This window comes from Sporisorium graminicola, chromosome SGRAM_12 (assembly GCF_005498985.1).
Source record: "Sporisorium graminicola strain CBS 10092 chromosome SGRAM_12, whole genome shotgun sequence".
Taxonomy (NCBI): domain Eukaryota; kingdom Fungi; phylum Basidiomycota; class Ustilaginomycetes; order Ustilaginales; family Ustilaginaceae; genus Sporisorium; species Sporisorium graminicola.
In genome coordinates this window covers 1,212,741-1,237,760 of record NC_043722.1, presented here as the reverse complement: position 1 = coordinate 1,237,760, position 25,020 = coordinate 1,212,741, and the positions used below count along the sequence as shown (strand labels likewise).

The following is a 25,020-nucleotide window of genomic DNA, read 5'->3' as shown; positions in this document are numbered from 1 at the left end:
GCCCACGCCGCTTGCTTTGCTTCTGCTGCACTGCTTTAACTTCAGTCGGCTCGATCCCGATGTGCTCCTTCGAGTAGCTAGCTTGCTATGCTCACACGCCATGCGCAAGCCTCTCTCTCTCTCGCCGAACATGAGACGAAGCTCGGATTTGTAATCTTACCATCTGACTGGTCATGTGTTGGTATTGCATTGAAAGTGTACAATCAACGTCTTGGACTCGATCCAGCACCACCTCTTAGTGATGGACTCATCGACCTTGTCCCCGTCATGGCCGCTGATGCTGCTGGCAAGCTACTCACTCTGGCCTTGCCCGAATTCGACGCGTTGATTCCCATCGTGGTCGACCTGCGACTGTCTCCTCTGCCCCCCGCCACCGAGTTGCTTCCTCCTGCCGATCCGCTGCCGCCACCGCCACTGAACCTACTCGCGGCGCCCGTGACCAACTCCTTGATCATGGAATTGTACATCTCCGAGTCGGCCTGGTAGCTCTCCCTCAGCGTCAGATGATGTGTCAACAGGTTCGACGTCGATGTCGTCATGGTGTTGAGCTCTCGAAGCATCGATTTGAGCGCAGGCAGCGAGAGCAGCGTCAACTGGTCCTCGGTCTTGCTCACCAGCTCCTGAGCTCGGCGCAGATCAACCTGCGGGGCAGGTCCCAATCCGAGCTCTTGCATGCGTCGCTCGGCGATGCGTTCGCGATTTGTACTCGAGCCCAGCGCTGGACTCGAATTGCCGTTACGCGGAGTGTTAGATGCTGATGCTGATCGTTGTGCCGCTGTCCCTGCCGCCGAGGATGACGAAGTCGGTGTAGACAATGCAGTGCCAGACACCTTGAGACTCGAGCTTCTTTGCGGAAGGCTCCCGTTCGCACCAGAAGCGCGATTTGCCGACGAGTCATACTTGAGCTGCAACGGTGGCAATTGTCGCGAACCACCCGAGCCGGATGCAAACGACGAGTGGATCTCATCCAGGTTGACGGGCACGCCCATCGATATGAGGTAATCACGCCGAGTTCTGCTTCGCACCCAATCGATCGGACGCACAGAGGGGAACGACGATAGATCGCTGTACAGCTGACGCGACTCTGCGCTCACCAACACCTGTGATGGTCCTTCCACCTGACGAAGTCCTGCGGTCGACAAATTCTGCTCTGCTGCAGTTGATAGGGGGAGTAATGCATTGACAGCGTCGGCAAGATCGACTCGATTCGACTTGGTCGTGACGTCCAATGGCGCCCAAGTGCGCGTTGCTGTTGCCACAGCCGGAAGCTGAGCAGCGACGGGGGATGCTGCCGCCTGCTGCGTGTTGTCTGTCCGTTGGTCGAAGGCATCGTCGCCAAAGTCATTGTCGCCAAAGTCGGCATCATTCTGCGCATCGCCCGTTTCAAAGTCGTCAAAGTCGCCAAAATCATCATGCGCAGCTGCCCCCTCGGCTGCCGGTGCTGGTTCGCCAAAATCGTCGAAACCGTCGTCGTCATCAGCGTCAGCTGCAATCGTGGCCTTCTCCTCAAACTCTTGTGGCAAGATGCCATCTTGGACGAGCTCAGCTTGCTCCTGCCGTGAGTCTTCGAAGGTGTCGATATCTTCGTCAGATTCTTCTTCTTCCGCGGTTGCTGTTGGTTCGATCTTCTTCTCGGCTGCAGGAGCTGCAGTTGCGGTCGGATCCGCTTCTGTTGTTGCAATGGCAGATGTCTCGTCGGCGGCCAGCGCTGACCCATTCGATTCCGAGTCCTCTTGCACTAACGCAGAGATCAATTCCGGTGTCTTCCCGATGTCTTTGACCTCAGACACCAGCGAGACGGCAGCTGCTATCTGAGATGACGGCGGCTGTTTTCTCGACTTTTCCGGACTCTTTGCTCTAGACGCGGAAGCAGAGGCGAAACCCCAGCCTGGATCCTCGTCTTCGTATTCGAGAGATGTTCGTACTTCTCCTAAGATCGCTTCGGCATCCGATACGTGTGTCGATGGCTTGGCTGCCGCAGCTGAATCGGAAGTGGAAGAGGTCGAAGCAGGCGTGGGATCGTCCCACACTGCAAAAGGATCCAAGTCCATGCTGGATATTGCGCTAATCGGCTGCTTGGTGCCGTTCGAGCCGAGTCGAACGAATCCCTGCGAGGTGAGGTTTATGTGTGCGTCGTCAAAGAAGAGACTGACGCTGGTCGAGATGATGTCAACAGTTGAGGGAGAAGGAGACAGACACACACGTATGAGAATTCAGTTGGCCCAACCGCGTCCCGAGAAAAAAGCGAGGCCCGATTCGACGATTTCGATTCAAGTCAAAGTCAGTCAGAAAGCGGACTTCGAGATGAACGCTGGAAGAAAGGACAAAACAGCACTCAACGACCTCGAGCACCCCTTGCACATCATATCTTCCCTCTGCCCTTCTTGAAGCTTCACAAGATGATGGTGGCAGACCCCTCCGTATCCTCTGCTGCAGAGAAGGAGGCGACATTGACGAGCGCTGCTAACACGACCATCATGAAACCGCCGCAGGAATCTTCGCCACCGCCGTCCTCATCCTCTGCGATGCCCACCAAGACCCAACTCCTCAAGCAAGCCGCGCTCTCCCCCCTCTCGCTGCTCTCCTTGCTTCCCTTTCCATCACCGCAACAGCTTCTCCTTCAGACGCTCTCACTCGGGCCCATCCCCCGCCATATCGCTTTCGTCATGGATGGCAACCGTCGTTGGGCCCGCACTTCGCACCATACCATCCAGCAGGGTCACCTCACAGGCTTTGCCACGCTCAAATCCGTCCTCGAAGTGTGTCTCAACTTGCAAGGTCTCGACACCGTCACGGTGTATGCGTTTGCGATCGACAACTTCCGACGCAGCGAGAGCGAGGTGAATGCGTTGATGGAGATTGCAAAGACGCGGCTGATCGAGTTGGCGGGGCATGGCGAGTTAATTGCACGCTATTCGGTGCGTGTGTACATCGCAGGGCGCAAGGACCTGTTACCGGATGATGTTAGGGAGGCGGTAGAGAGGGTCGAAAACATGACAAAGGACAATACCAAGGCGACACTCAACATCTGCATGCCCTATGCTAGCAGAGACGAGATCACGGGCGCGGCAAGGACGTGCCTGGATCGCAAGATGAGAGACGTCGAAAAGGCCGCCATCGCTGCTGCAAAGTCGCAACAAACCCGTGGCGCGGGGGAAAGCTCGCCGCCTTCATCGCTGGATCACGTCCTCGATGAAGTGGATCTCAATATCACACCCCAGGATCTCTCGGATGCCATGCAGCTCGCCCACACTCCACCGCTCGACATCCTCGTCCGCACCTCTGGCGTCTCGCGCTTGAGCGATTTCATGCTCTGGCAGTGCACCGAGTCGACGCACATGCACTTTGTCGACAAGTTCTGGCCTCAGTTTGGGCTGTTCGACATGGTGCCCATCATCTTGGGCTGGCAGAGGCATCAGTGGAGCGTTGCGCTTCGCAAGTCTTGTGGCTGGTAGAAGAAGACCGAGCGAGGCGATAAGGTCTTGCCGATTGCTGCTTTTCGTTTATTATAGATAGCGTCCTCGAAGAAGCGCTGTTGCATGTACATCACCTGCTTTTATACCCCTGTGCCAAACACATATACCCCGCGCCTCCTCAGCCCCCTTCCAACACTTGTACCGTCTGTACTGCACCTGCTCCTTCCTGCAATTGAATTTTTCAAAGTGACTCGCTCCTTGTTCCGAAGAGCGTTACGTGTGCGTAAGAGGTCGAAGGTAAGTGCCTGCTGTCGGTGTGCACGCGTATATGTGCGTATCCGTCCGTCCGCGCCGCCTCGCCCTCTAATCGACAAAGGTCAAACTGTTGGACAGCCATCTCGGATTTGGATACACTCTCGCAAGCACCTTGCCCCTGACCATCCCGAGGGGCACAGGACCGTAATGGCGGCTGTCGGTGGAATTGGCCATGTTCTCGCCGGCGAGCCAGACGTGGCCCAGGGGCACAGTGATGCACTGGACGTCACCCTTGGAGCGTACGTAGGTGTTTTGCTGTAGGTCCGAGGCGGTGGCCGAGTTGTGGCGGTGCGTGTCGTCGTGGTGTGCTTCTGTGTCCATGCTTTTCAGGAGATCGATATCGCCGGTGGTGGTGGTGGTGGTGGGGTGGCCGACGGAGGCGAGCAAGGTTTCGAACTTGACCATTCTGCTGTTGAGCGAGTCGTCGTTGTCGACCGTTTGAGCTGAGGGTGCGGGGGGCTTGGTGCCTCTCCACGCGTGTAGCGGTAAGGGGCGCATCCTCGGGTCCAGCGCAACCGTATCCCCCGGAAGCCCAATCACGCGCTTGCACACGGTGCGACTCGGATCGAACGGCGACAGCGCGACCACGAGATCGCCTACCTTCAACCCCGTCCCTTGCGCCTGATCGGCTTTGCTAAACCACGAGCCGCCCACCCCGCCCTTGCGCCCCCCTCGAAAGTACGGATGCCCATTTCCGCCTCCTTCGTGCTGCTGGGTGTCATCAGATGGGAAGAGCGTGCTTCGTATTGACGTGAGCAGCCGCGAGAACGGCAGCCGCAGCTGCAGGAGGAAGTCACCTTCGATCGCGAGCGTCGGCAGCATCGAAGCGCCTGTCGAATTGCGAATCTCGAACACGTGCTCGTTGATTAGATGGATTGCACACGCTACTTGCAGCGTCACTGCAGACGTATAGGCCGCCTTCACGATCCATGGTCGACGCAAACCCCCGCTGAAGCCTCGACTCGGTGCTCCGAAGTGCGACATCTTGCGAACCTCCCCGAGTGCTACTTGATCACTGCGTTCTAGACGATCGAAATGCTGCACAGAGCCGTCGCGAGTCCGCGGCTCAGCGGCGAAGTCGAAGGCGAAAAGCGAATGATAGCCGCGTGCTGAGTGGGCTGTCGTCCAAAGAAGCGAGGATGAAGAGTGAAGTTCCTCCTTGACTTTCGCACTCGTGTGGAGAAAGCTTCCAACAAAAACCGCCGAAATCCGATCCCACTGCCATGCCACACACTCTCTCTCTTTACAGCTGACATAATCCAACCCCTCATCGTCGAATCAACCTCGTCAAGCTGGACAAATATTACGTTCACCTCCTTACAAAAAAACAGCAAAGCAAAGAAGGACTCAGCCAGAACAGTTTGGCAAAGAGATGATGAAAAGGATTGAGCAAAAGTACATATATGCAAAAAGACATTGTCGAAAAGTAATGCTAAAATTGAATTGTCCCTCAAGCTCCATTCTTCGTCGGGAGCGGCGAGATGCGGTTGTTTTGCAGGAAGCGAAGCGGATTGAAGCCCCTCGACACCCGTCGCACTCCTCCTATATCCCCTGCACCGCGGTGCTGCTCCGCAATCGTGGCCAGCTGGGTATCCGACGCCCTTCTGAACGCATCCGATTGAGCAGGAGTCTGACGCGTTACAGGAGTACTGTTGGCACGCAGTGGCTTCAACTCTTTCCTCGCCGTCCCAATATCAGCGTCCGAAGAGGAGGCAGTGGTAACGCTCGTCGACGAAGGCCGCCTCTGCACCAGTTGCGAGCCCTGCGCCGGGGTCACAGCTTCAGCGTGAACGCGCTCGACCACGTTGGCCGCCGCAGAAGCGCGGAACCAACTCTTTGAGTAGTCGAGCATCGTCCTCGACCTGCGCAGCGTGTTGGTGCCAGCCTTGCGTGTCGACGGCTCGGACCCCTCCGGCATGCTCTCAGACGGGCTTCTTGAGGGCGTAGACTCAGTAAGTGGCGTCTGCAGCCCGCTCAGCGCCAATTGCCTTTCCTGCTGCACCGATCCTCCCCTCGGCTTGGCTGCATCCGCTTGTGCTCGCTTCTGGCTGAGCGTCGCAAGCGATGTGGTGGTAAGCACCCGTCGCAGCGACCCGGTCATTGACGTGATCGAGCTGGTGCGCGATCGACCGCCAGATCGACTCGTTTGTGGCTGCGCATACGATTCCTCAGCCGAAGGCTTTCTTGATTGACAGTCAACCACGATCCCTTGAGGAAGCTCCAGGTTGCTCGCCATCGGCGACGGAGAAGCCGACGACAGGGCCGACGATGCACCAAGTTTGGTGATCGGATCGCTCTCGCCAAATCCACCTTGTGCCGACTGCGTACGAGTCCTCCTGCCAAATGTCATTGTGAGCGAGTCCTTCATTCCGTAAAAGCTGTTGCGCGATCGCGGGGGCAGCGACGAGACCGAAGCACGCAGATTGGTCGTAGAGTTAGCAGCCGTCTCGCTGCCCGAGATCGGAGAAGACGTGAGCGAGTGGAAAGAAGGTCCAGGTCCGGTCGAGTTGGTTCGCGCACCAGAGATGCCAAAGCTTCCAAACTCGTGCACGGGGAGTTCGCGGTTGATCGTGGTGGGTGAAGTCGGCGTCGAGACCGAGCCAGGACCCCAGACAGGGCTTCCCAGCTCCGTGCTGACGCTGAGACCCGTGGGCGCAAAGATGCTGGCGGGTCGCACCTTGTTGGCCTTCTTGAGCAGCGACGACTTCCATCCCTCTCGATCGTTCGGCGCGTCCAGTTGCCCCCTCGTCGAGGAACGCGAACGCGAGCTCGGTTGCACAAATGTAGCGGTGAAAACGACATTGTTGGGATCCTCGTCGGCATCGGCGTTCTCGAGCAGACCGGCGCAGCTCTTCCTACGCTGGATCTTGACCGTCGATGTCTCCTTGGCAGAGAGGCGGCTGAGACCGAGAGACGAGCCTACCGCGGACCCAAGACCCGATCCAGAGGCCGCATACAGTGTGGAGAGAGCACCTCCGTCTCGAACGATCCGAGCCGAGATGACCGAGTCCGACAAGACCATGCCACGATCCACGATGGCGCGCGAATTGGACGAAGCATGGCGCAGCAAGATCTCGGTAGGCATCCAAGGCCCTGACGACGAGCGCTGGCCCTTCTGGTTGGAGCTGGTAGTTTGTGCCGCTCCTGCTGCATGCATAGCCAGGAACTCCATCAAAGGATCTGCGATGCTGGATCTGGCTGCATCAAAGTACCCTTGGAATTCCGAGGGCCGGCTGGCATTCGGTGTTGGCGCCTCGGAAGCTTCCAGAGACTCGCCGTCCGCAGCGTCGCCGAAGTAAAGACTGCAGGGGAAGGTTGCCACAGAGCCAGGCGGCGAGAAGGTGGCACGGGAAATGGCGAGCGAGAGGAGATCGATCCAGAGCTGCCTTTCTTTGGCGTTAGACGCGGCAAGCTCAAAGTGGTGCTCCTTGATGGACAAGCGGAAAGAGTGAGGGATCAAATTCCTCTCTTCCTCAACATTGGAGAGACGTGCTGCCCACAGAGGGAACCAGTGGCGGCACTCATACGTCGAATTTTTGCGCACCTTGACCATAAGCAGGAAGCTATGGTAGATAAAGACGCCAAAGTACTTGAAGCGCAGAGGCGCTACCAGCGGGTTTAGCGTGCGGTGGTGGTGCAGCACATCCAGCGTACCAGACAGCTGGCAGTCTCCCAGCGATTTGAGGAAGCTGGAGGTGACACCCTGGATCGGCTCGATGCGCGACGAAATGAGGTCGGCACGCAGTTCCGACTCGCGGCGCTTTCCAGCCTCGTCCACCTGATCCGCGACCTCCCTCATTAGTGAGATGGCCAACGCAAGCTCTTCGACCGAACCGCCCGTTGCGGAGCTGTGTTTCTGCAGCGTCTGCAGCACGAGCGGATACAGACAGAGGCGTTGGATGGGCTTGATGAGAAAGTCTCTGAAGAGCAGTCGGGAAGAGTTTTGGCGCATGACACTCGTACCCGAGCCAGGTGTCGTTGAAGCACTGCCGTGGTTTGAGCCCGCGCCAGCAGCGTTCAGCGTAGAGGTGGATCCCGATGAGACGTGTGATGAGCTCGTTGTCGTCATGGGGGTAAAGTAAGATGCTGGACTGTTGGCAAAGGTATTGGGCGTATCGGCGCTTCCCTTTTGCCCAAACCTGGTGAGCTTGAGGACATCGGCGCAGTGCTTCTCGAAGGCGTCCCAATCGGCATGTCGCTTTTCGGCTTCGCGGATCAGGGCGAGCGCTTCGCCGTGGCGCGAGCAAAAGGCTTTGTAGCTCTGCAGCGAGGGCATCATCTGGTTGAAGAGCTTGGCGACACGGACTACAGCCTCGTCGGCTTGAGGGCTCAAGGCCTTCTCAAGATCGGTCCTTTTGTCTTCCGCCAGTCGTTGCTGGCCAGATTTTCGAAGACCGAGGTCGATGAGGATGCCCTCGAGCTTGGCTGACAACTTCTGGTGTGTTCGCAGCAAATCCTCCGAATTCCGCATCACTAGAGCCTGGCGAGCGGGCTGGTCGTTGAAGAATGGCATCATGCAGAGGTTATCAAAGAAGACGAGCACCAATGTAGCGAGATCGTCGGCGTAGTTGCGTTCCGTGTCGATCAGCTCGAGCAGTGCAGCGTAGCGACGAACCTTGGCCATCGTGTACTTCGCTTCGGCGATGCTGGGGTCCAGGGTGCCGTCCTCGATGAGACCTGGGTATTCCAAGAAGGCGGTGTCGACTTCAGAGATGACGGAGACTGGAGAAGCCTGGCTGGGGGGCTCAGTCGAGTCGTAGCCTGCAACATCGACTCTGAGGGTATCTGCCGAGGCGTCTTCGATGTGAGACTTGTAGTGGTTCTCGAACTCGGTGCCCGACGGAACCGAGCTGATCGCTGTGTCGAGACTGCCAGCGTGGCTTGAGCCTGTTGTCGAAGTGGATGGGGTACGGCTGATGTCCGTCTGAGCTGCCGAGGTCTCAGTGCCGCTGCCGTCACTGCTGCCGTTGTCGCGCTCTTGCAGCTCAGGAGCCACCAGCGGATGGGACAGCGGCTCGATCAAAGAGCTGTCCCGCATCAAGCCGAGAGCTGCTTCAATGTCCTCCTCGCTTGTGCTGCTGCTAAGCAAGTTAGAAAGATGTGAGCGCGTTGCGGTGTCTGTTGACTCCAGATTCGGAGAGTTGAGTGCAGTGGCATAGTGGGAGCTTCCTGACGCTTGTCGGTCCAGTAGCGCGCTCTGAGACTTTGAGCTGCTCGCTTCCGCACCTTGAGAGTTGCTGGGTTGCGTAGGGTGCTCTGGTCTAGGATGAAGAGCGGCCGCCTCTTCTGCATCGGCGAGGACTTGCACCAGAGGACCGGTGACATTTCTCGAGACGGCTGACTGCACTTGCAAGGCCAGACCGGCCATGCAGGCTGGAACGGTGGATCCGGAACCGGGTGAGACAGGGCTTTCCAGGCTATCGCGGGAGACACGCGCTTCAAACGCTGTTCTGCTGCGAGCAGCCGGCGACGAGATCTGGTCGGGCGACGTGGCTCGCGGCGTCGAGACTGCAGGCGAAGCTATAGAGGAAGAACCGCTGGACCGATTCGCGGCTTCTCTGGCATCCTCTCCGAAAGTGTCGTCTGAGCTGCGACTTGATGATGGGAAGACTACAGCCGTCACGATCCTGTCGACTTTCGGGTGCCTCGAAGCAGAGTCCGATGTGTTTACCTGTGCCATAGCTGACGACTTGGCCTTGTGGTAGTCGTCGCAAGGAGCCGAATTGGATGTAGATGCAGATGGCATCGTCATGAGAAGCTGCTGCGGGAGAATAGAAGGAGCAGAAAGAGGTGTTGTGATCGGAGGTGGATGACAGCGCGGTGCGTGATAGCAGTGTGCAGATCTGCAGCTATCCGAAAGAATGCTCAGCTAAGCGAGCGATGCACGGCCGTACTTTTGCCTTTGTTTTGGGCACGAATTAAGCTCTGGGTGGGTAACAGAGTGGGGCCGTGATGCAATTTGGGGCAATGCTTTAAAGCACTGTACGGAGAATCCGCAGAGGGCGTGAGGCCGACAAGGAGCGGAAGAGGCGAACAAGCTTTTCGTTCAGTTTGACAGAGCCATGTCGGCTGAGCCTGGCTTGTTAAATGAGCAGCAAAGGATCGCAGCAGGATAGACTGTCGATGAAGTGACTGCGTAAGAGCAACAACTGATTGTTTCTGGACAGCTGTTGGGAAGAGAGTCGGAGGCGGCGCTGCACTTCTGAACCAGCGGGTATACGGCGAAGAAGTATGGGTATGCGGGTCGCTTCTGCTGGTAACAAGAAAAGGCAGAGACGCGATGTTGGTTGCGTCGTCGTCGTCGCGAGCCTATATAAAGATGTCGCACTGTGATGACCAGCAAAGCTGAGCAGTAGGTCGGCAACAAAAGAGGGAGAGGGTGATTGGGAGGGTGAAAAGGTCCTGGCTCGAGTCCGACGTTTCGCGGTAAGGACGGTTTGTGCTTATGACGGAAGCTATTCCTGCGCTGGAAGGGATGGCGGTCAGAGTGTAAGGTTGAAGACGAAGTATAGGAGTCGAATACAAGAAAGGCGGTTAGGAGGAGCGGGGAGGAGGTGGAAGAGATTGAGGAGGGCAGGGACGCGGTCAAAGGCACGCAGAGAAGGACCCGGAACACCCGAGTCGAAGGTCTCGTTGGTGTGTGGCAGGCAGGTGCCAGGAAGCGGAGACGCCAGACCAAACTAAAAGGATGGTTTGGCTAATACGACGGCGGGGTTCTCTACACGGGACGGAAAGCGAGAGAAAGAGTGTGTGTGTGTGGATCCGGGAGGAAGCACGACGAAGGGAGGAGGAGGGCGGAGGAAGATGCGGACCGAGCAGACTGTAAGCGAGCAAACCTCTCCAGAACCAACGGATTGATTGATGGAGTGATGGATGAGGACCCAGAAATCGACAAAGAGACAGACCGTCGATGATGGGCAGCAAAGCGAATGCAGCGAGCGAACGGCTGGGCCGGGCGGTGGTCTCTCCCTCGCCTGCAGCCCAACATCATGCTCTACTTTCCAGCCATCGAGTGGAGAAGCGAGATTGAAAAATAAACAATAACTTCAAATATAAAACACCAAAATGTCTTGACAACCCTGAGCCCGGAAAAGCGGCGTACAGATAAACTGGCACGCAAAAACGCAAGGAGGATCGTTAGTGCAGCGCATCGCAGAGCACACGCTTCGCAATCGCAACTTATTGGTCCTTGTGCCCACTCAACTCTGCATCGCGTTGCTCGAAAGGCAAACAACAGGTGAGAAATGTCAATAGCCCCCTCCGGACCTCGCTCCTTGCCAACGCCTTTTCCTGACACGATCCCTGCTTCTCCCGCAAGCGATGATTGCTTCTCTTCCGACATGGAAAGTTCTGGCCGAGCTTGGACAAGGCCGAGAACCCAGCAAAGCAACGACGGGCAGATCTGGGCCGATCAGCAGGGCCAACGATGGACGATCAAAGGGTTCCTCGGCAGGAACAGTTCTCCGTCTGTGGGTCCAGATCGACTTTTGCGACGGAGCACTGCAGCCGTGAAGGCGCAAACATTCAAACGAGGACAAAGAAGAAAACAAAAGAAACGATGAGAGCAATTGAAAAAAAGGACCCTGGACCTCAAGGCCACCTGCTCCTCCGCATTTTATTAATACATCGCTGTATAATGAATCTGGCGAGTATCGGGCTCACCGCTGACCTTTGTGTACAGGGATCCGCATGCCATTCGAGTCCAGAAGCGAAGCAGAGAACAGGTGAGGGCATGAGAGCGAGGCAGGGCGACGGTGACCGCCTCTATTCTTGGCCAAGGCTTGGCTTTTCACCAAATACTGACGAGATGACGAACGACATGGGCGAGATTTCCGAAACAGACACAGCAGAATAACAGAATGTCGCAATCACGTCGTTCTCGATCTCGTTCTCGTTCTCTCCCTGTTCCGACGCCGTGGCGAATCATGTTTGTATGGGATAAATTTGCGTGCATGCTGCCACTCACAGCACACACCCAGAGTTGACTCTCGCTGAACCCTCTTCTCGACGCGCACCGCTCCTTGGCGCTCCAAAAGGGGGCGGGCGCGCGTTTGTTCGATGCAGATCCGCCCGTGTGTCGGATTTTCCTCCTGCTGCTGCTGCTGCTGCTGCTGCTGCTGTTCCAACTGCAAATTGCGAAATCGATCTTCGCACTCGCCAACCGAGGAATCTCCTCGTGGACAGCAAAGGGTCAAACAAAAAGCTCACCGGAAACGCCGACCTAAGTGGCATCATTTCGGAGCGGTGGTGGTTCAGACACCGTGCTTTGCTAGCTAACAGGTTAGCTCTTTCATAGCCAAAGGGCCATTGTCCACCGAACAGAGCTTGGCTAACCCGGCCTGACACACACCTCATGACGTCGCTTCAGAGGTAGCATGCCAAGCTCCGGTCGGGATCATCGTGGTGGCGCAAACCGAGACCAAAAGGCAGAAAGCGGAGAGCGTGTGATAGGGCTAGCGAAAGAACACATGCGGCAGAAGCAGCAGAAGCAACAGCAGCAATTCTCGTCAGCTTCTCCCATTTCGTCTATGAACCTCGCTCGCTCACTCGCCAATCGCTCTGTGAAGGCGGCGGCGGCAAGCAGGAATCGTGGTGTGCAATGATCGCGGCCAAAGCAAAGGCCTCGATCCGGATGGAGTTTTTCCAATTGCTCGCTCCGCCGTCCGTCGATGAGATGGTTTTCCTGGGTCGAGACTGGATCGCGCAGACTGGCTGGCCAGAGGTGCCTGACTCTCGTCCCATGCAGGTGTGCCGGGTTTTCGCGCAATTTCGCTGCTGCTGCTGCTGTCGTGCATTGAACCCTGACAAAACACGGGCTGGCGATCATTTCCTTTTGGGTGGCTTTTTTGGCGAGTTTGGATAAAGGCAAGCAAGCAGGCACGCGCGCACGCCGGAGCCTTTGCGCTGCTGCGTTGAATCGATGCAACACATCCTACCACCGAAAGAGGAAAAGCATTTTCTTCGCAGCCAGCTCACTCTTGCTCATCCTTCACCGAACGAGAACCACCCCTTCTGGAGGCTTGCGACTCCGTCTCCTTCGCTGAAACGCCGTGTTGACCGACATGGAGTGATTCATCTCTGTTCGGTACGCCAGCTTTGCGGTAGTGGTAGAGGACTCCGGGCGGAGCTTGCTGCACAATGTCGACAGCCTACTGTACTCTGTAACCGATTCGGAAACAGGCGCTTTGATGTTGCGCTTCATATGGACAAACGCACAGCCCAGGTGATGTCTAGGCTGACCTTTGGGTGGTCTTTATCGAGCGAAAGCAGGTAAGACGGTAACCGATAAGAAGATGCAAGTAGCGAAGACCATGGACTCGTCGAAACTTCCGTTGGATGCCGATCCGACTATGCGCGTGAGAAGGACTTGTGACAAGCTCGCTTATAGGCTGGGAAAGGGTTCGAACAAGGGGCCGATCGCAAAAGCACGACATGCCTGTGGTCATGATCTCGAGCAACAGAGGGAACCACCGATCCGCATCCTTAGTGTGCCGGCTCTGTGTCTCAGCCTCGCGTCGCTTATGGCTTGTCCATGGTAACACATGTCCAACCAGCTGTAATTCCGTCATTTGAGCTGACACCGGATCGAGCTGCAAGCACGGTCGTGATTACGCGGAAGCCTCTCGAACATTTAATGGCATGAACCGATCGGAAATGAGGACACACTCGTTGCGCCTCGATGGACCGTTTCCTCACGTTGTGGTCCGCGGTTGCAGCGTGCAAGCTGACCGGCGCGGGAATATCGAATCTCTCACTGTGTGAGAAAAGGTGCGAGGGGTCCGAGTCAGCATCCCATGTAGCCGGTGAGCAAGACAAGCAGAACGGGATCGCGATCCGAAGCCATGGATGTGCTCTCTGATTCTCTCTCCTTCTCCACTGCGCTCAAAAGCGGAGAGACAGATCGGACGATGCAGCTAAGTGAGACCAACCGGCATGGAATTCTTCTTGGTGTGCGCTGGACGCGCTTCAGTGCAATTGCTGAGAAGGAAAAAGTCTGGGTCTACTGCATCTAGGCTTATGTTCGGTTTCACCGCGGAACAGCAGGTGTTTTGCGACAATCTGTTTGTTCTCTCTCTCTCTGCAGGGTTCCCTGTAGCTTTTCAGACCGCCAATGGAACCGCAGATGAAAGCTTTCTCTGACTCACAGTAGAAGCTTCGAGAGCTCGTCGCCATTCGAATCTTCTGGCGGCCGATGACACCGGTCAGACAGTTGCGAAAATATCGCCATTATCTTTTCGCACAACCTTCGAGTCGAGTTCGTACGTTCTGACCTGTCGGACTATTTGACATTGCACGTTGACTTGGCTGGCATTTCACAACGCGATTTCGAACAGAAAAAAAGTCGACCGATTGAATCTCGGTATCTGTACCAAGTACCGCTGTTTGACGTCTCCTGAGTACCCCCCAGCTGTGGTTTCCATGAGAACCGATGTCTCCGAACGAACGTGGCTTTGCGTTGGCCGGCAGACACCGAACGGTGAAACCGAGAAGGCTAAGCGGAATCGACGTTTGTTGCCGCCAGCGAGCTAAGAATAGCTTTGGCTGTGATCGCAGGAGAGAGAAAAAAGCTCGCACCAAAGGGTCCAAAGCTTTAAGAACCGTAGATCGCACCCTATTCTCCGTCCCCGGGTTGTTGCCTCCGCTGTGTAGGAGGGTAAGCCTGATTGCTGGCGCTTCGACTTTCGCGAACAGGAGAGCGCCCTCGACACGACGCCGTCGATCGATGAGAAAGAGAGGAGAACGCAAGGGTGCAAAGGAAGCCTTCGAGAGAAATGCCGGATTTCTGCCTCGCTTCGCAAGTTTCCACGAAGCATCGTGTTCAAGCTGACATCATGATGCAGCGCTCCACAGATCGGAAACACATGCATAAGCAGCTCGCTCCAAAGTGGGGGAGTTTTCAATCGACGTGGTCCAATGTGCCTTGTTTATAGATCTAACACGCTCTCGATCTGTCTTTTATTCGGCTTGCGTTGCAAGAGCAAACACCATCAGGGTCCAAACGATGTCGCCGCTCGTTCCCGCGCGCTCGTGCTCCCCGCGTGGGGTGCATGAGTGACGTCGCAGACCCATTCGAGATGCCACTTTCCCGAGCATACTTCTGTGAACACAGCCAAGAAGGTGGCTTGTCCATCTCCGACTCGTCCCGCTCCTCCTCTTGAGCACTGCGCATCCAGCTGGAGGAAGCCAATTATCATAAGGCTTTGCGTTTGCTCTGGATAGGCGAGGATCGGAAATGCGCGACGACCTTGTGCTTCTTTCGAGACGCCGCACGTTTTCTTGTCACGCGCGCGCGAGTGATTTTCAGTAGCTCATACCGTTCCTTGGTCGCTTCCGCATCGGATCAAGCGAGCAAGGCTCGAAGCCATGGATCAAAACGGCAATGCAGACGGCCCTCGGGCATCTTGGCGCTGGTCTCAGGATTGTGAGAAATATCGGTCGTCGGGCATTCGCGGCACATCTGCACCATGTCGGTTTTTGGTTTCGCCACTCGCTACTTTGACGATGTCTTGGCATGCTGGTTTGATCCGGACACTTCAAAAATCAGCTGTTTCTGCAGCTCAAACCCGACCTCTCGTGCTCTTACCCTTGGAGCAAGGTGATCTGACCCTTCCCTTCGCGCCGAAACCCATACCCAGGAAACGACAAACGAGAGTCCTGCCAACCGTTCGGCAGCAAAAGAAAGCCAGCCGCGCCAAGCTGTCTGTGGCAAAGGCGAGAGAGCAATTGGTTTCTCTCCGCTCCCCGCGTTTTCGATCCACTTTCCTTTCCTGTCCCGCTCTCAGATCCTGTCGGCTGGGGGATCGGAGCGAACTGGCTCACCCGCGTCCCGGGGCTTCGGATAAAGCGCACATGAACAGACGACCAAAGCTTGGTTCGGCACGTCAGTCAAATTACTTTTGCGCTCTTGGACCCTGTAGCGAGATGGGGAAAGGGGAAATGATTTGGGCGCGCCCGCTCACACACGTAGACAGAGACCCTGGGTTGGACCCTCCTTTTGCTTTGACCCTTGCGTTCGCCGGTGCCTCGTTCGCCTTCACGCTAAGCACGGCGTCATTGTCATCCGAGATCAGGACGAGATAAGGCTGGAGTCTCGGATCGCTCAGATCACTGCTGACAAACCTGCAGATTCGTCATTCAAGGCGGGTCGAGTTCTGTAGAACACGAAAGCAAATTTTTAGCTCGCCCCCTAGTCTTCGCGTTTCCGTGTCCACATGCATGCATAGAGCTGCGATTTAGAGCTTTTCATTCCGTTCCTCTGGGCTCAAGCAGCGCCGGTTGGACGACTTTGCTGCTAAAGAGAATCTGCCTGCGAGAAACTTGGATTGCAGGAACATTGGGCCGAATGAATCGAATGGCCCTTCTGTATTTGCTCATACTGGTACTGCATATGTCGACCGGTGCTTATTGCTCACAGACAAAGCAATTCAGTTCAGACAGTAGACTCTGTCGATGTTGACATAGCCAAACCAAACCATCGATCGAGGAGGAGAAAAAAGAGTGATGTGAAGAGAGGTAGAAGGAAGCAACGAAGTAGCACTCTACGCCTGCTGCTCCAAGTCGGCGACGCGGTCAAAGTTGGTCTGGAAGAACAGATCGGTGCCCATGGTGGTGGTCTTGTCCGAGGTGATGGTCTCGCCCTGCCAGTCGGTGAGGCGGAAGCTGATCGCGGTGGTGTCCTTCAAATTCTGCTGATCGTTGTACGGCAGCACCCACTGCCACCAAGTGCTGTCCTTCAACGTCGCCTCGGACCATCCCTTGTGGGCCCACTTCATCTCGACGCGCACCACAGCCTCGTGGTTACCGCGGATCTGGACCTCGAAGAAGCCAGGCGTAGTGCCGTTCCTCCAGTGGATCTGCATGTGCTTCACGCCGCTGTTGTTCTTCTCGAACGCCTCTTTGCAGTTGACGAACCTCCAGTTGATGGGCAGCTTGCTGCCGCCCGCGTTGTTCGTCACGCTGTTCCACGCATCCAGATGCATGTCGAGACCCGAGAAGCACTGGTCGACGCCGGGACACAGATCGCTGACGATCGCAACCGTCTTCTTTCCCGCGGGGAGCGTGCCCTTCTTAGGCGTCTCGACCGTCCAGTGCGCAGCGTTGCTGAAGAGCGACGCACTCGTCGAGCCGATCTCGACACACGTTCCGCACGCCAAGCCGTCCTGGAAGAACGACTGGTCCATCGCCACAGACGGCAGGTTGTGGTGCGGCATACCGTCAAACATGCATGCGCCTCCGTCCCACAGCCCGGCATCGCCAAATTGGGTGCCCGGCCCGTGGTGGATGAGGTCCGGGCTGAACCAGTTGGGCTTAACCTTGCCGTTGCGCGGGAGCGTAGTGCTGCCCCGCGTGCCCTTGCAAAGCACACCTTTACCTTGAGCACTGTTGATCTCGTCGCCAGTGGAACCGCCGTCGGAGCCGTCGGTGTCTTGGTCTTGGTCTTGGTCGCCAAGCTTGTCCTGACTGGCACCCTTACCGTCCTGTTCAGATGATTCATCCGCGCTGCCGTCTTTGCCAGCGCCAGACTGATCATCACCAGCATAGCCATCCGGACCCTCCGCACCCCAAGACTTGCCAGAAAACCCTCCAGGCGCGGTACCACCGCTACCCTGTGCTCCCGAGCCGGGTTGAGCGGGAGCGTTCTGGTCGCCAACGCCTTCGTCACCTCGTGGAGAAGCACCGCCAGGGTTGGCGCCAAACTGATCGCCGTTCGAGTAGTCCTCGGGGTTCGTTACAAGGTCAGCACCGTTGTTGCCCGAGGGAAGACCACCCTTCGAGGTGTCGGCACCAGCATCGACGGGAGCATCTTGGCTTCCATCTGCACCCTGGTCGGCACCAGGAACGCCCGTGACCGGGGGCAGCCCGGTGCTCTGATTACCGCCTGCTTGAGGAGGCGTGGTGCTAGTGTCTTGGCCTAGGCCTTTGGACTTGAGAGCGCACTTGCCCTTCTTCTTGTGCATCTTCTTGGGCTGCGAATCGTCCGCGCCAGTCGCGATGGTCCAGGGCTGAGCAGCCGCGGGGGGAGGAGTGGTTGCATCGCCCCCGGCGGCAGAAGCGGCTGGCTGAGGAACAGGGGCACTTGCATCAGCAGCAGAAGTATCTGGCTGAGGAGCCGACGTATCACCACCAGCTGAAAGAGCCATCGGCTGCGGAGCAGCAGAATCGCCAGCCGGAGCATTCCATGGCTGAGGAGCAGCTGCGCCGTCGTCGTGTTGGTGATGACGCTTCTTGTAGGATTCAGCCTTGTGACAGGTCCTGCGGTGAAGGTGGACCTGAGTCTGCTCAAGTCCGGCTTGAGGCAGGGTGAGAGCGCTGACGGCAGACGAGGCGAGAAAGGCGGCTACGAGAGCCAGAGCGGGAGTGGTTCGCATTTTTGGTAGAGAGGGATAAAGATGCGAGGTAATGAACAGAAACGTGAATTTGGCTTGCAGACACCGTCAAGGACTGTCAAAGCTGAGTAGAATTGAAATTGAAAGAGTGTAGGTTGAGGGTCCAGCCCAGAGGTTAGGATGAGGAGGAAGAGGAAGGCGAAGGAGGTGGTTGAGGCAACCGTTGAGGCCGTGCTTAGGGACGAGTCCTCTTTAAGGACGCTCTCGCATCGCTGAGATCTGGCGGGAAGTACAAAGTGCAAGCAAAAAAAGGTTGCACTCTGTTCAAAGTCATGCGACGTTGTGTTGCCCAGCCATGTCCCCCATTATCCCACCAAAGATGCTTTCTACAATAAGCTGTAGCAATGGTTCAGGGCAAACACGACATAGCTGAAGCTGGGAATGCAGGGTTAGACTCTCGGAATGAAGTGGCAATAGGTATCAACGCCCTCTACATACGAGACGGCAACCGGTATCTTTTCTCCTCTTTGTGCTCATTGCCACCTGCTGCAGCCCACGCATTCGCTGTTGATGAAGACGCAGGCGTACGTTCTCGGTGGTCGATCGGCACAATTGTGGGCTGTTGATTACTTCTGGGGGTCGATCCGGAACGTTCCCTGCTAGCACCATTAGAGCGGCCTCCACTGTCGCTCGAATGCTCGTCCGAGCTGACATCGAGCATTGTGTGGCAATCCATGACGACCTCGACACCCGAAGCCAAGCACGAGATCCGTTACGTGACAGGTCTGACCGAAATCCGATATTTGGACGGATTGAGTGGAGGCAGAAAAAGAAACGCGTCGAAACGAGAAAGCGAGACCAACACCTTCTCAACCCCGCACACGACGCACAAATATGGACTTGACCGTGGGCAAGCGCATCTCACTAGGCCCACACAAGGGCACCATCCGCTACCGTGGTCCCGTCCCGCCTTCAAGCGGAGAGTGGCTGGGCATCGAATGGGACGAGCCCACGCGCGGCAAGCATGACGGTACGAGCGCCGACGGAACGCGCTACTTCCACGTCCGCATCCCCGGCAGTGGCTCCTTCGTCCGTCCGACTTCTTCGAAGCTTTCGAGCGGCTGTTGCTTCATTTCTGCTCTACGCAACAAGTATCTTCCATCGACGGTAGAGCAGCCATTGTCGACAGAGAACTCAGCCGCACTGCAGCAGTACTCGCGCAAGAACATCGCCGACATCGAGATCGAGACACCCAATCTCGACCGCATCGCGCAGAAGGCGGCCCGGCTGGACAGGCTCAGAGAAGTCGGGCTCGGTGGCTGGCAGCAATCTTCGCTACCGGATGTGGATGCCGAGGCGATCCACGATGCCCATTTTGACGTCGCGAGAGCGTATGATGTTGCGCAAGGGTTGGGACCGGGGTCGATACGTGCAACGTGTCCGAACATACGCTGGCTCGATCTCTCAAGGTCGCTGCTGCCGGACTGGGAAGAGGTGTCGTTGATATGTGGAGAGCTCGGCCAGCTCAAGACGCTGTTACTGCACTTCAATCGGTTGCAGCCGCCGCCATCGCCGTTGCCAACGAGCTGGACGGAGAGATTGGCGCACATTCAGGACTTGCGCTTGGATGGCACACTCATGCAGTGGTCTGATGTGTTGAGGTTGGCTCCGGCGCTGACCGGCCTTCGGTCCTTGCATTTTGGCAGTAACGAGATCGCCAGCCTGCTCGAGCTTGATCTTGGCAAAGGCAGTAGCGAGGAAGGTGAGGCGGTGATCTTTCCCTCTCTCACCTCGCTCAGCCTAGAGGACAACACCATCGGATCCTGGCCAGACCTAGTCGTCGCACTGTCTCGACTCCCTTCCCTCGAGACGCTCAATCTCGACCGCAGCCGCATCAGCGACATCCCACCCGCATCCACTGCAACTGGCAAGCTTCCTCGACTAAAAGAGCTCCACCTCCGAGGCAACCCAATCCAATCATGGTCTTCCCTGGAACATCTTAGCCAATGGCTTGGCGCAGACACAAAGCTCGAAGCCCTTCACATTTCCGCCCTAGCCTCAGAAGAAGAGGAAAAGGGTCACCAAGCATCGAGCAACCCGGACCACCTGCTGTCGAGGTACGAATACCGAGACTTGCGAGCGATCGCCATCGCGCGCCTGCCGACACTCACAATGCTCGACAAGACCGAGATCACGCCCAAGGAACGCAAGGACGCTGAGCTGTTTGTCTACACGCGCTTTCGCGATAGCGATGCGTACATCGTCGACGGCGGCATCTCGCGCCAAGGCGCAGAGGACAAGCTGGACCTGACCAACGCCGAAAAGGCCGCACGCTTCCCGCGCTTCCCCGACCTGGCCCGAGCATTCGATGGCGAAGATGCCCTCCTCTCTGCAGACACTCCTGAGCGGGGCGCAGCGAACCCAAAGTCTAACACGCTCCGGTCCAAGATGCTCACCATCAGCGTCGTAGCTTGCCACACCGCTCCAGGGCCGACACGACCTCATGTGGACGGTGCGGTCCCTGAGACCGGGGATGTGAAGGTGTTGGCAACGACGCCGTTGCGTTTGCTCAAGACCAAGCTGGCCGGTGCGGTGCGGGTGAAGGTGGGAGCGGTGCGCGAGGTGTGGGCGCTGATGCGGCCGAAGCAGGAAGAGGCGGGGGAGAGGATTGTGTTAGAGATGGACGACATGTCGAGGACATTAGACTGGTACGAGGTGGCGTCGGGTGATACCGTTGTTCTTGTCATTGACCGCTAGGTTCTGCGCATCGCTATTCACAGTCTTGCTTGCACAGCGCGAAAGCACGAACCAGAAACGAAGGATACCCATTGTGATCTTCGACCTGCAGCACACAGTGCCCGCGCCAATTGGTCGTGCAACAGCAACAGACAGAGAGAACTCGAATTCGTAAAGAGCGACATGAGCGAGCGATCCTCAGTGCTTGCCCTCCTCGGCGCCAGACGGCTTGAAGCCAACGGGACCGTTAGGGGTCCACGAGACGCGCTTCCAGTCCGGATGCACGCGGTGCACTCGCTCTAGGTATTTGGTCCAAGCGGCCACTTCGGCAGGAGTGTGCGTCTGAATCAGCTCCGGCGGGATGTACAGGATCTGGTTGTCCTCCAATCGACCGAGCGAACTCGGCCAGCCCCACCACCACCTCCGCACGAGATTTTGCGCAGAACTTTCACCAGCGGCTGCGGCAGCGGTGTCATCGACCTTGTTGTTGTTGGTCGCAGTGGTGCTCGAGAGTGATCGGCGCATCGCTGGCATCTGTACCTGCGTCGAAGCACGGCAGTTGAGCAAGCGGATCGGCGCGATGGTCAGTGAATGGTTGGGCTGTAGACAAAGGGAGTGGCAGGCATGAGACTTACAGCTTGCACGTGGTGTACGAGGCACAGAGCGACGAGTGCCACGAAAAGAGCGCGAGGCGAGTGGACCAGCATCATTGTCAACCCCAAGACCTATCCGGGGTGTTGTGGCGGAAAGAGAAGGTGACGATCGAAGGACAGAACAGAAACGATGGTGGAGCGACAAGAACAAGTCGCCAAGCAGAGGGAGAGGAGCTCTACAAAGGTAGACAGCGAGACAGAGGAAACCCAATCACCGCGTCCCCCTCCCCTCCCTGCTAACCTTTTATGCAACCAAGCCCAGCCCAAAACTCTCTTGTGGGTTCGCCTGCCTTTAGGCGCAGAGTGGGGAATGCACGGTTCCTGTACCATCGTGGATCTCATTGTCACACCAGAATCCCAGCAAGCGTGGATCTTGTCGGACTTAGACAGAGTTGCCACCGTGACAATTGTTGCGTGTGAAATGAAACCCAGCGGACGCCACCTCCGAAATCGATCTGATCACTCTGGTGACACTCTTGTTTTGGCAAGAACCCACCAACACGGGCTGCACGTTGAGATGCAGAGAGAAAAGGGTGAGTTTGACCGAGAATCAGAGCCCGTGACGCCAAACCACCCGCAGCAGTATCCCTCGGATCAGCGTCGAAGATGTTGGCGACCCAAAGAAAAGACGCCCCCAATTGCTATGGAGGAGCAGGTTGTCAGGCACAAATGAGATTCAGGGACCTAGTTGTGCTTCCTCGTCCAATAACCCTGCAACTTTCATAGACTAAAAAGAGGAGAACAGGCGACGATGCCAGTGAAACGGGTCAAGGGCAGGCCTAAATATGGCGCCGGCAACGGAGCTACGACGACCCGTATCGTGGGATCTGCCCTCTCGCTCTCTCTCTGTGTGTATCCTGGTGGATGGTACCCACTGCTGCGTTGACATAGATACGAACGAGTGGGTTGCATCCGCCACCTGTTGCGGCCGCCTTCATCTTCGTTCTCTCCGCCACTAGTGCAAATCGCCTTACAACGCGATGGGCCGCTGTGCATGTCGCCATTTGTCGTGGCTCCAGCTCGCCAACAAGGCTGAACACGCTTCTTGTGTGTGCGCCGTGCTGAGTGGCAGGACGTTGACACCGGCAGAGAGTGTGCGTTTGCCGGCTACACCAAGAGACGCCGGGGGGTGTAATGAAAGCGTGCGTGTTGCGCTTCGCTGGAAACTACTGCGTGTCGACGAGTGTCGGTTCTGAAGATGGCTACCCCGTGGCTGTACGCACCCTCAAACTTGCTGGTCCCGGGAAAACCCTGAGCATCTCGTGCTCAAACCTTTCCATCTTACACCCTATCTCATCTAGCGCCTCTTTGGTGGGTCTACTTTCTTGCACACCCTGCGATCCCGCTGTCGCCTCCATTCCCTTTCGCAGCAGCAGCAGGTATGAGTTGCTTCTCTCGCCACGCCCCTAATTTTTCCCGCTTGAGCACAGTCCCGGTGCAGCGGCCATTGTCCAGCTCTTTCCAAAGCTTATCGTACGATGGGATGGCGTCATCATGGATGAGAGGAGGGAGCTTGTGAGTGTGAGTGCCTGAGGAATGGGGCTTGGACCCTCGAATTGCGAGGATGAAATGTCCGTGGCACCTGATTTGGCGCCACCAGTCCAACAGTGAGAAGCCAGCGATTCAATGTAGTGCTCTCGTCTGTGCCCTTCGACATCGATAACTACCGATTGGGTGCGACTTCATCGTTGGCCCCGCTGTCCGTCCTGGTCAAGTGCTGGAAAGGGATGCGGAAAACACTCGATCCCACTCATAGGGTGACTGCAGCTCTGGTCTAGCTCTTTGCGACGTGTGTGGGTGCCAGAGGAGTTTCGCTTTATAAGTATCTGTGGGGCCACGATAGAGCCGCCTTTTGCTCCTCCCCCTGAAGGCCTCTCCGTCGGGCCACGTACCAGAGATCAAAGAGAATTTCGCTGAGCGATCCACCGTACTTCTTTCTTTGCTCTGCATCTCTTGGTACCGAAGGGTAACAGTGCCATCTCTTCTTCGCAGGTCGAACTTTTCCCTTAACCTACCTCAAGTACATCCCAATTCTCTGTCTCTCTTTCTTTTATCGACATTCCTTCGCTGGCCGAAACACCATCGACACCCCTTTCCCCCTCTCAACAGCTCGCTTCTTCCACCCGCACAACGCCCATCAAGATGCAGCGTCACGATGGCACCGAGTACATCCCTGCCATCTTTGGCGGCGCGCCCCCGCACGCACAGCAAGTCATCTCGCTCATGCGCATGTCGCAAGAGATGACCACATGGAACCTGCCGGTGATCATCGCGCAGACGCTGCTGGTCGCCGAGATCGTGCGCACGTACCCGGCCGAGCTGCGGATGCTGACGCGCCTCGCACAACGGCGGAAGCCCAACATGGCTGAGATTTTTTTCGTGATCATCAAGTACCTCGCGCTGGTTGCGGTGACGCTCGACATTCTGGTGATGATGACGTTTGCCGCACGGACGGATGCGGACTGCCATGCGTGGGCGTGGACGTCGTCGACGCTGTACTTTGTGTGTTCGACGCTGGTCTTCTGCGTTGTGGGGTGGCGGGCGCGGATTATCTTCAGGACGTGCAGCGTGGCCAGCTACCTGCTGGCGGCAGGGCTGGTGGGGCAGTTTGGTGTGGCGATGTGGACCAACTACCGCGTGAGCAAGGCGGACGCGCTGACGCCAGCGGGAACGTGTGCGCCCGCTGCTCAGGTGCACGGCTCTCCGCAGGGTAATGAGGGGCTGACGATCCGGTTCTGGCAGAGCTCGACGTTCTGGTTCCTGCTGTACAACACGCTGTTCGAGTGCGTCGTCATGATCGCCTGCTGCGTGCGTCTCAAGCGCACGTCCAGTGGCCCCAGTGGTCTGACCCAGATCGCCAAAGTGCTGTTCTTCAACAACGTCCACTACATGGCTGGCGTCGAGACGTGCAACGCGATCGAACTCACCATTCTGATGGGCTGGACGTCCAGTCTGCCGCCGGTGCACATTACGAGCATCGCGATCCAGATTGTCGTCGGCTTGCAGATGCTCATTGGCGAACAGGAGGCCGTGTACAGCCCGAGCTGTTCCACCCTCTCGAGCGGCGCCTACCCTTCTGCCAACGGCTCGTACATCAACAAGCACCACCAGCACCAGCACTCGGTCATGTCGTCGTCGAGCAATGCGACGTTCATTTCGTCGCCCTCGCGTGTGCTGTCGTACGTCAAGCGCCCCGGTACCGCCAACACCGAGGCCGGATACCCGGCCCGCAAGAACACGTTCTCGTCCTGCAGCTCGGTCCCTGCGTACGTCAAGCACAGCCCAATGACGGAAGAGGTGGTCCCGCCGCAGCCGCCGCCAAAGTCGACCATCCCGTACCGACAGGACGTGACCGTGTCCGTGGATATGTCGGGACAGTGCCCGCTGCCCGCACATGCGCCTACGTCTGCTCCGGGTCCCATACCCCTGTAGAGCTGAATTCGGCGCCACGATGCGGTCCGCCGCTGTCGCCGTGCTGTGCCGCGCAGCCGAGAACGTCGTTTCCCGATCTGTGAGCCTTCTTTCGCTTCCTTGCCTCCGGTTACCAGTCTCTGTTCCCCTTTCACTTTCCTT

General features: G+C 57.2%; 8 protein-coding genes across 8 annotated transcripts; 3 read left to right on the top strand and 5 right to left on the bottom strand.

Moving 5' to 3' along the window:
• Positions 1 to 203: 203 nt before the first annotated feature.
• On the bottom strand, positions 204 to 2,051 carry EX895_001978 (uncharacterized protein; the record flags this gene model as incomplete). The annotated part of the gene is made up of 1 exon (XM_029882577.1): positions 204 to 2,051. The coding sequence occupies one exon, from the start codon at positions 2,049 to 2,051 to the stop codon at positions 204 to 206; it is 1,848 nt and encodes a 615-aa protein (XP_029741432.1).
• Positions 2,052 to 2,399: 348 nt separating this feature from the next.
• EX895_001977 (uncharacterized protein) lies at positions 2,400 to 3,455 on the top strand (the record flags this gene model as incomplete). The annotated part of the gene is made up of 1 exon (XM_029882576.1): positions 2,400 to 3,455. The coding sequence occupies one exon, from the start codon at positions 2,400 to 2,402 to the stop codon at positions 3,453 to 3,455; it is 1,056 nt and encodes a 351-aa protein (XP_029741431.1).
• Positions 3,456 to 3,779: 324 nt separating this feature from the next.
• Positions 3,780 to 4,715, bottom strand: EX895_001976 (uncharacterized protein; the record flags this gene model as incomplete). Its single annotated transcript, XM_029882575.1, has 1 exon — positions 3,780 to 4,715. The coding sequence occupies one exon, from the start codon at positions 4,713 to 4,715 to the stop codon at positions 3,780 to 3,782; it is 936 nt and encodes a 311-aa protein (XP_029741430.1).
• Positions 4,716 to 5,181: 466 nt separating this feature from the next.
• On the bottom strand, positions 5,182 to 9,477 carry EX895_001975 (uncharacterized protein; the record flags this gene model as incomplete). Its single annotated transcript, XM_029882574.1, has 1 exon — positions 5,182 to 9,477. The coding sequence occupies one exon, from the start codon at positions 9,475 to 9,477 to the stop codon at positions 5,182 to 5,184; it is 4,296 nt and encodes a 1,431-aa protein (XP_029741429.1).
• Positions 9,478 to 16,270: 6,793 nt separating this feature from the next.
• Positions 16,271 to 18,100, bottom strand: EX895_001974 (uncharacterized protein; the record flags this gene model as incomplete). The annotated part of the gene is made up of 1 exon (XM_029882573.1): positions 16,271 to 18,100. One exon carries the CDS (start codon positions 18,098 to 18,100, stop codon positions 16,271 to 16,273), a length of 1,830 nt encoding a protein of 609 aa, XP_029741428.1.
• An 852-nt stretch (positions 18,101 to 18,952) lies between these two features.
• Positions 18,953 to 20,815, top strand: EX895_001973 (uncharacterized protein; the record flags this gene model as incomplete). Its single annotated transcript, XM_029882572.1, has 1 exon — positions 18,953 to 20,815. One exon carries the CDS (start codon positions 18,953 to 18,955, stop codon positions 20,813 to 20,815), a length of 1,863 nt encoding a protein of 620 aa, XP_029741427.1.
• A 177-nt stretch (positions 20,816 to 20,992) lies between these two features.
• On the bottom strand, positions 20,993 to 21,504 carry EX895_001972 (uncharacterized protein; the record flags this gene model as incomplete). The annotated part of the gene is made up of 2 exons (XM_029882571.1): positions 20,993 to 21,334; positions 21,430 to 21,504. The coding sequence occupies 2 exons, from the start codon at positions 21,502 to 21,504 to the stop codon at positions 20,993 to 20,995; spliced, it is 417 nt and encodes a 138-aa protein (XP_029741426.1).
• Positions 21,505 to 23,589: 2,085 nt separating this feature from the next.
• EX895_001971 (uncharacterized protein) lies at positions 23,590 to 24,879 on the top strand (the record flags this gene model as incomplete). The annotated part of the gene is made up of 1 exon (XM_029882570.1): positions 23,590 to 24,879. One exon carries the CDS (start codon positions 23,590 to 23,592, stop codon positions 24,877 to 24,879), a length of 1,290 nt encoding a protein of 429 aa, XP_029741425.1.
• Positions 24,880 to 25,020: the final 141 nt, after the last annotated feature.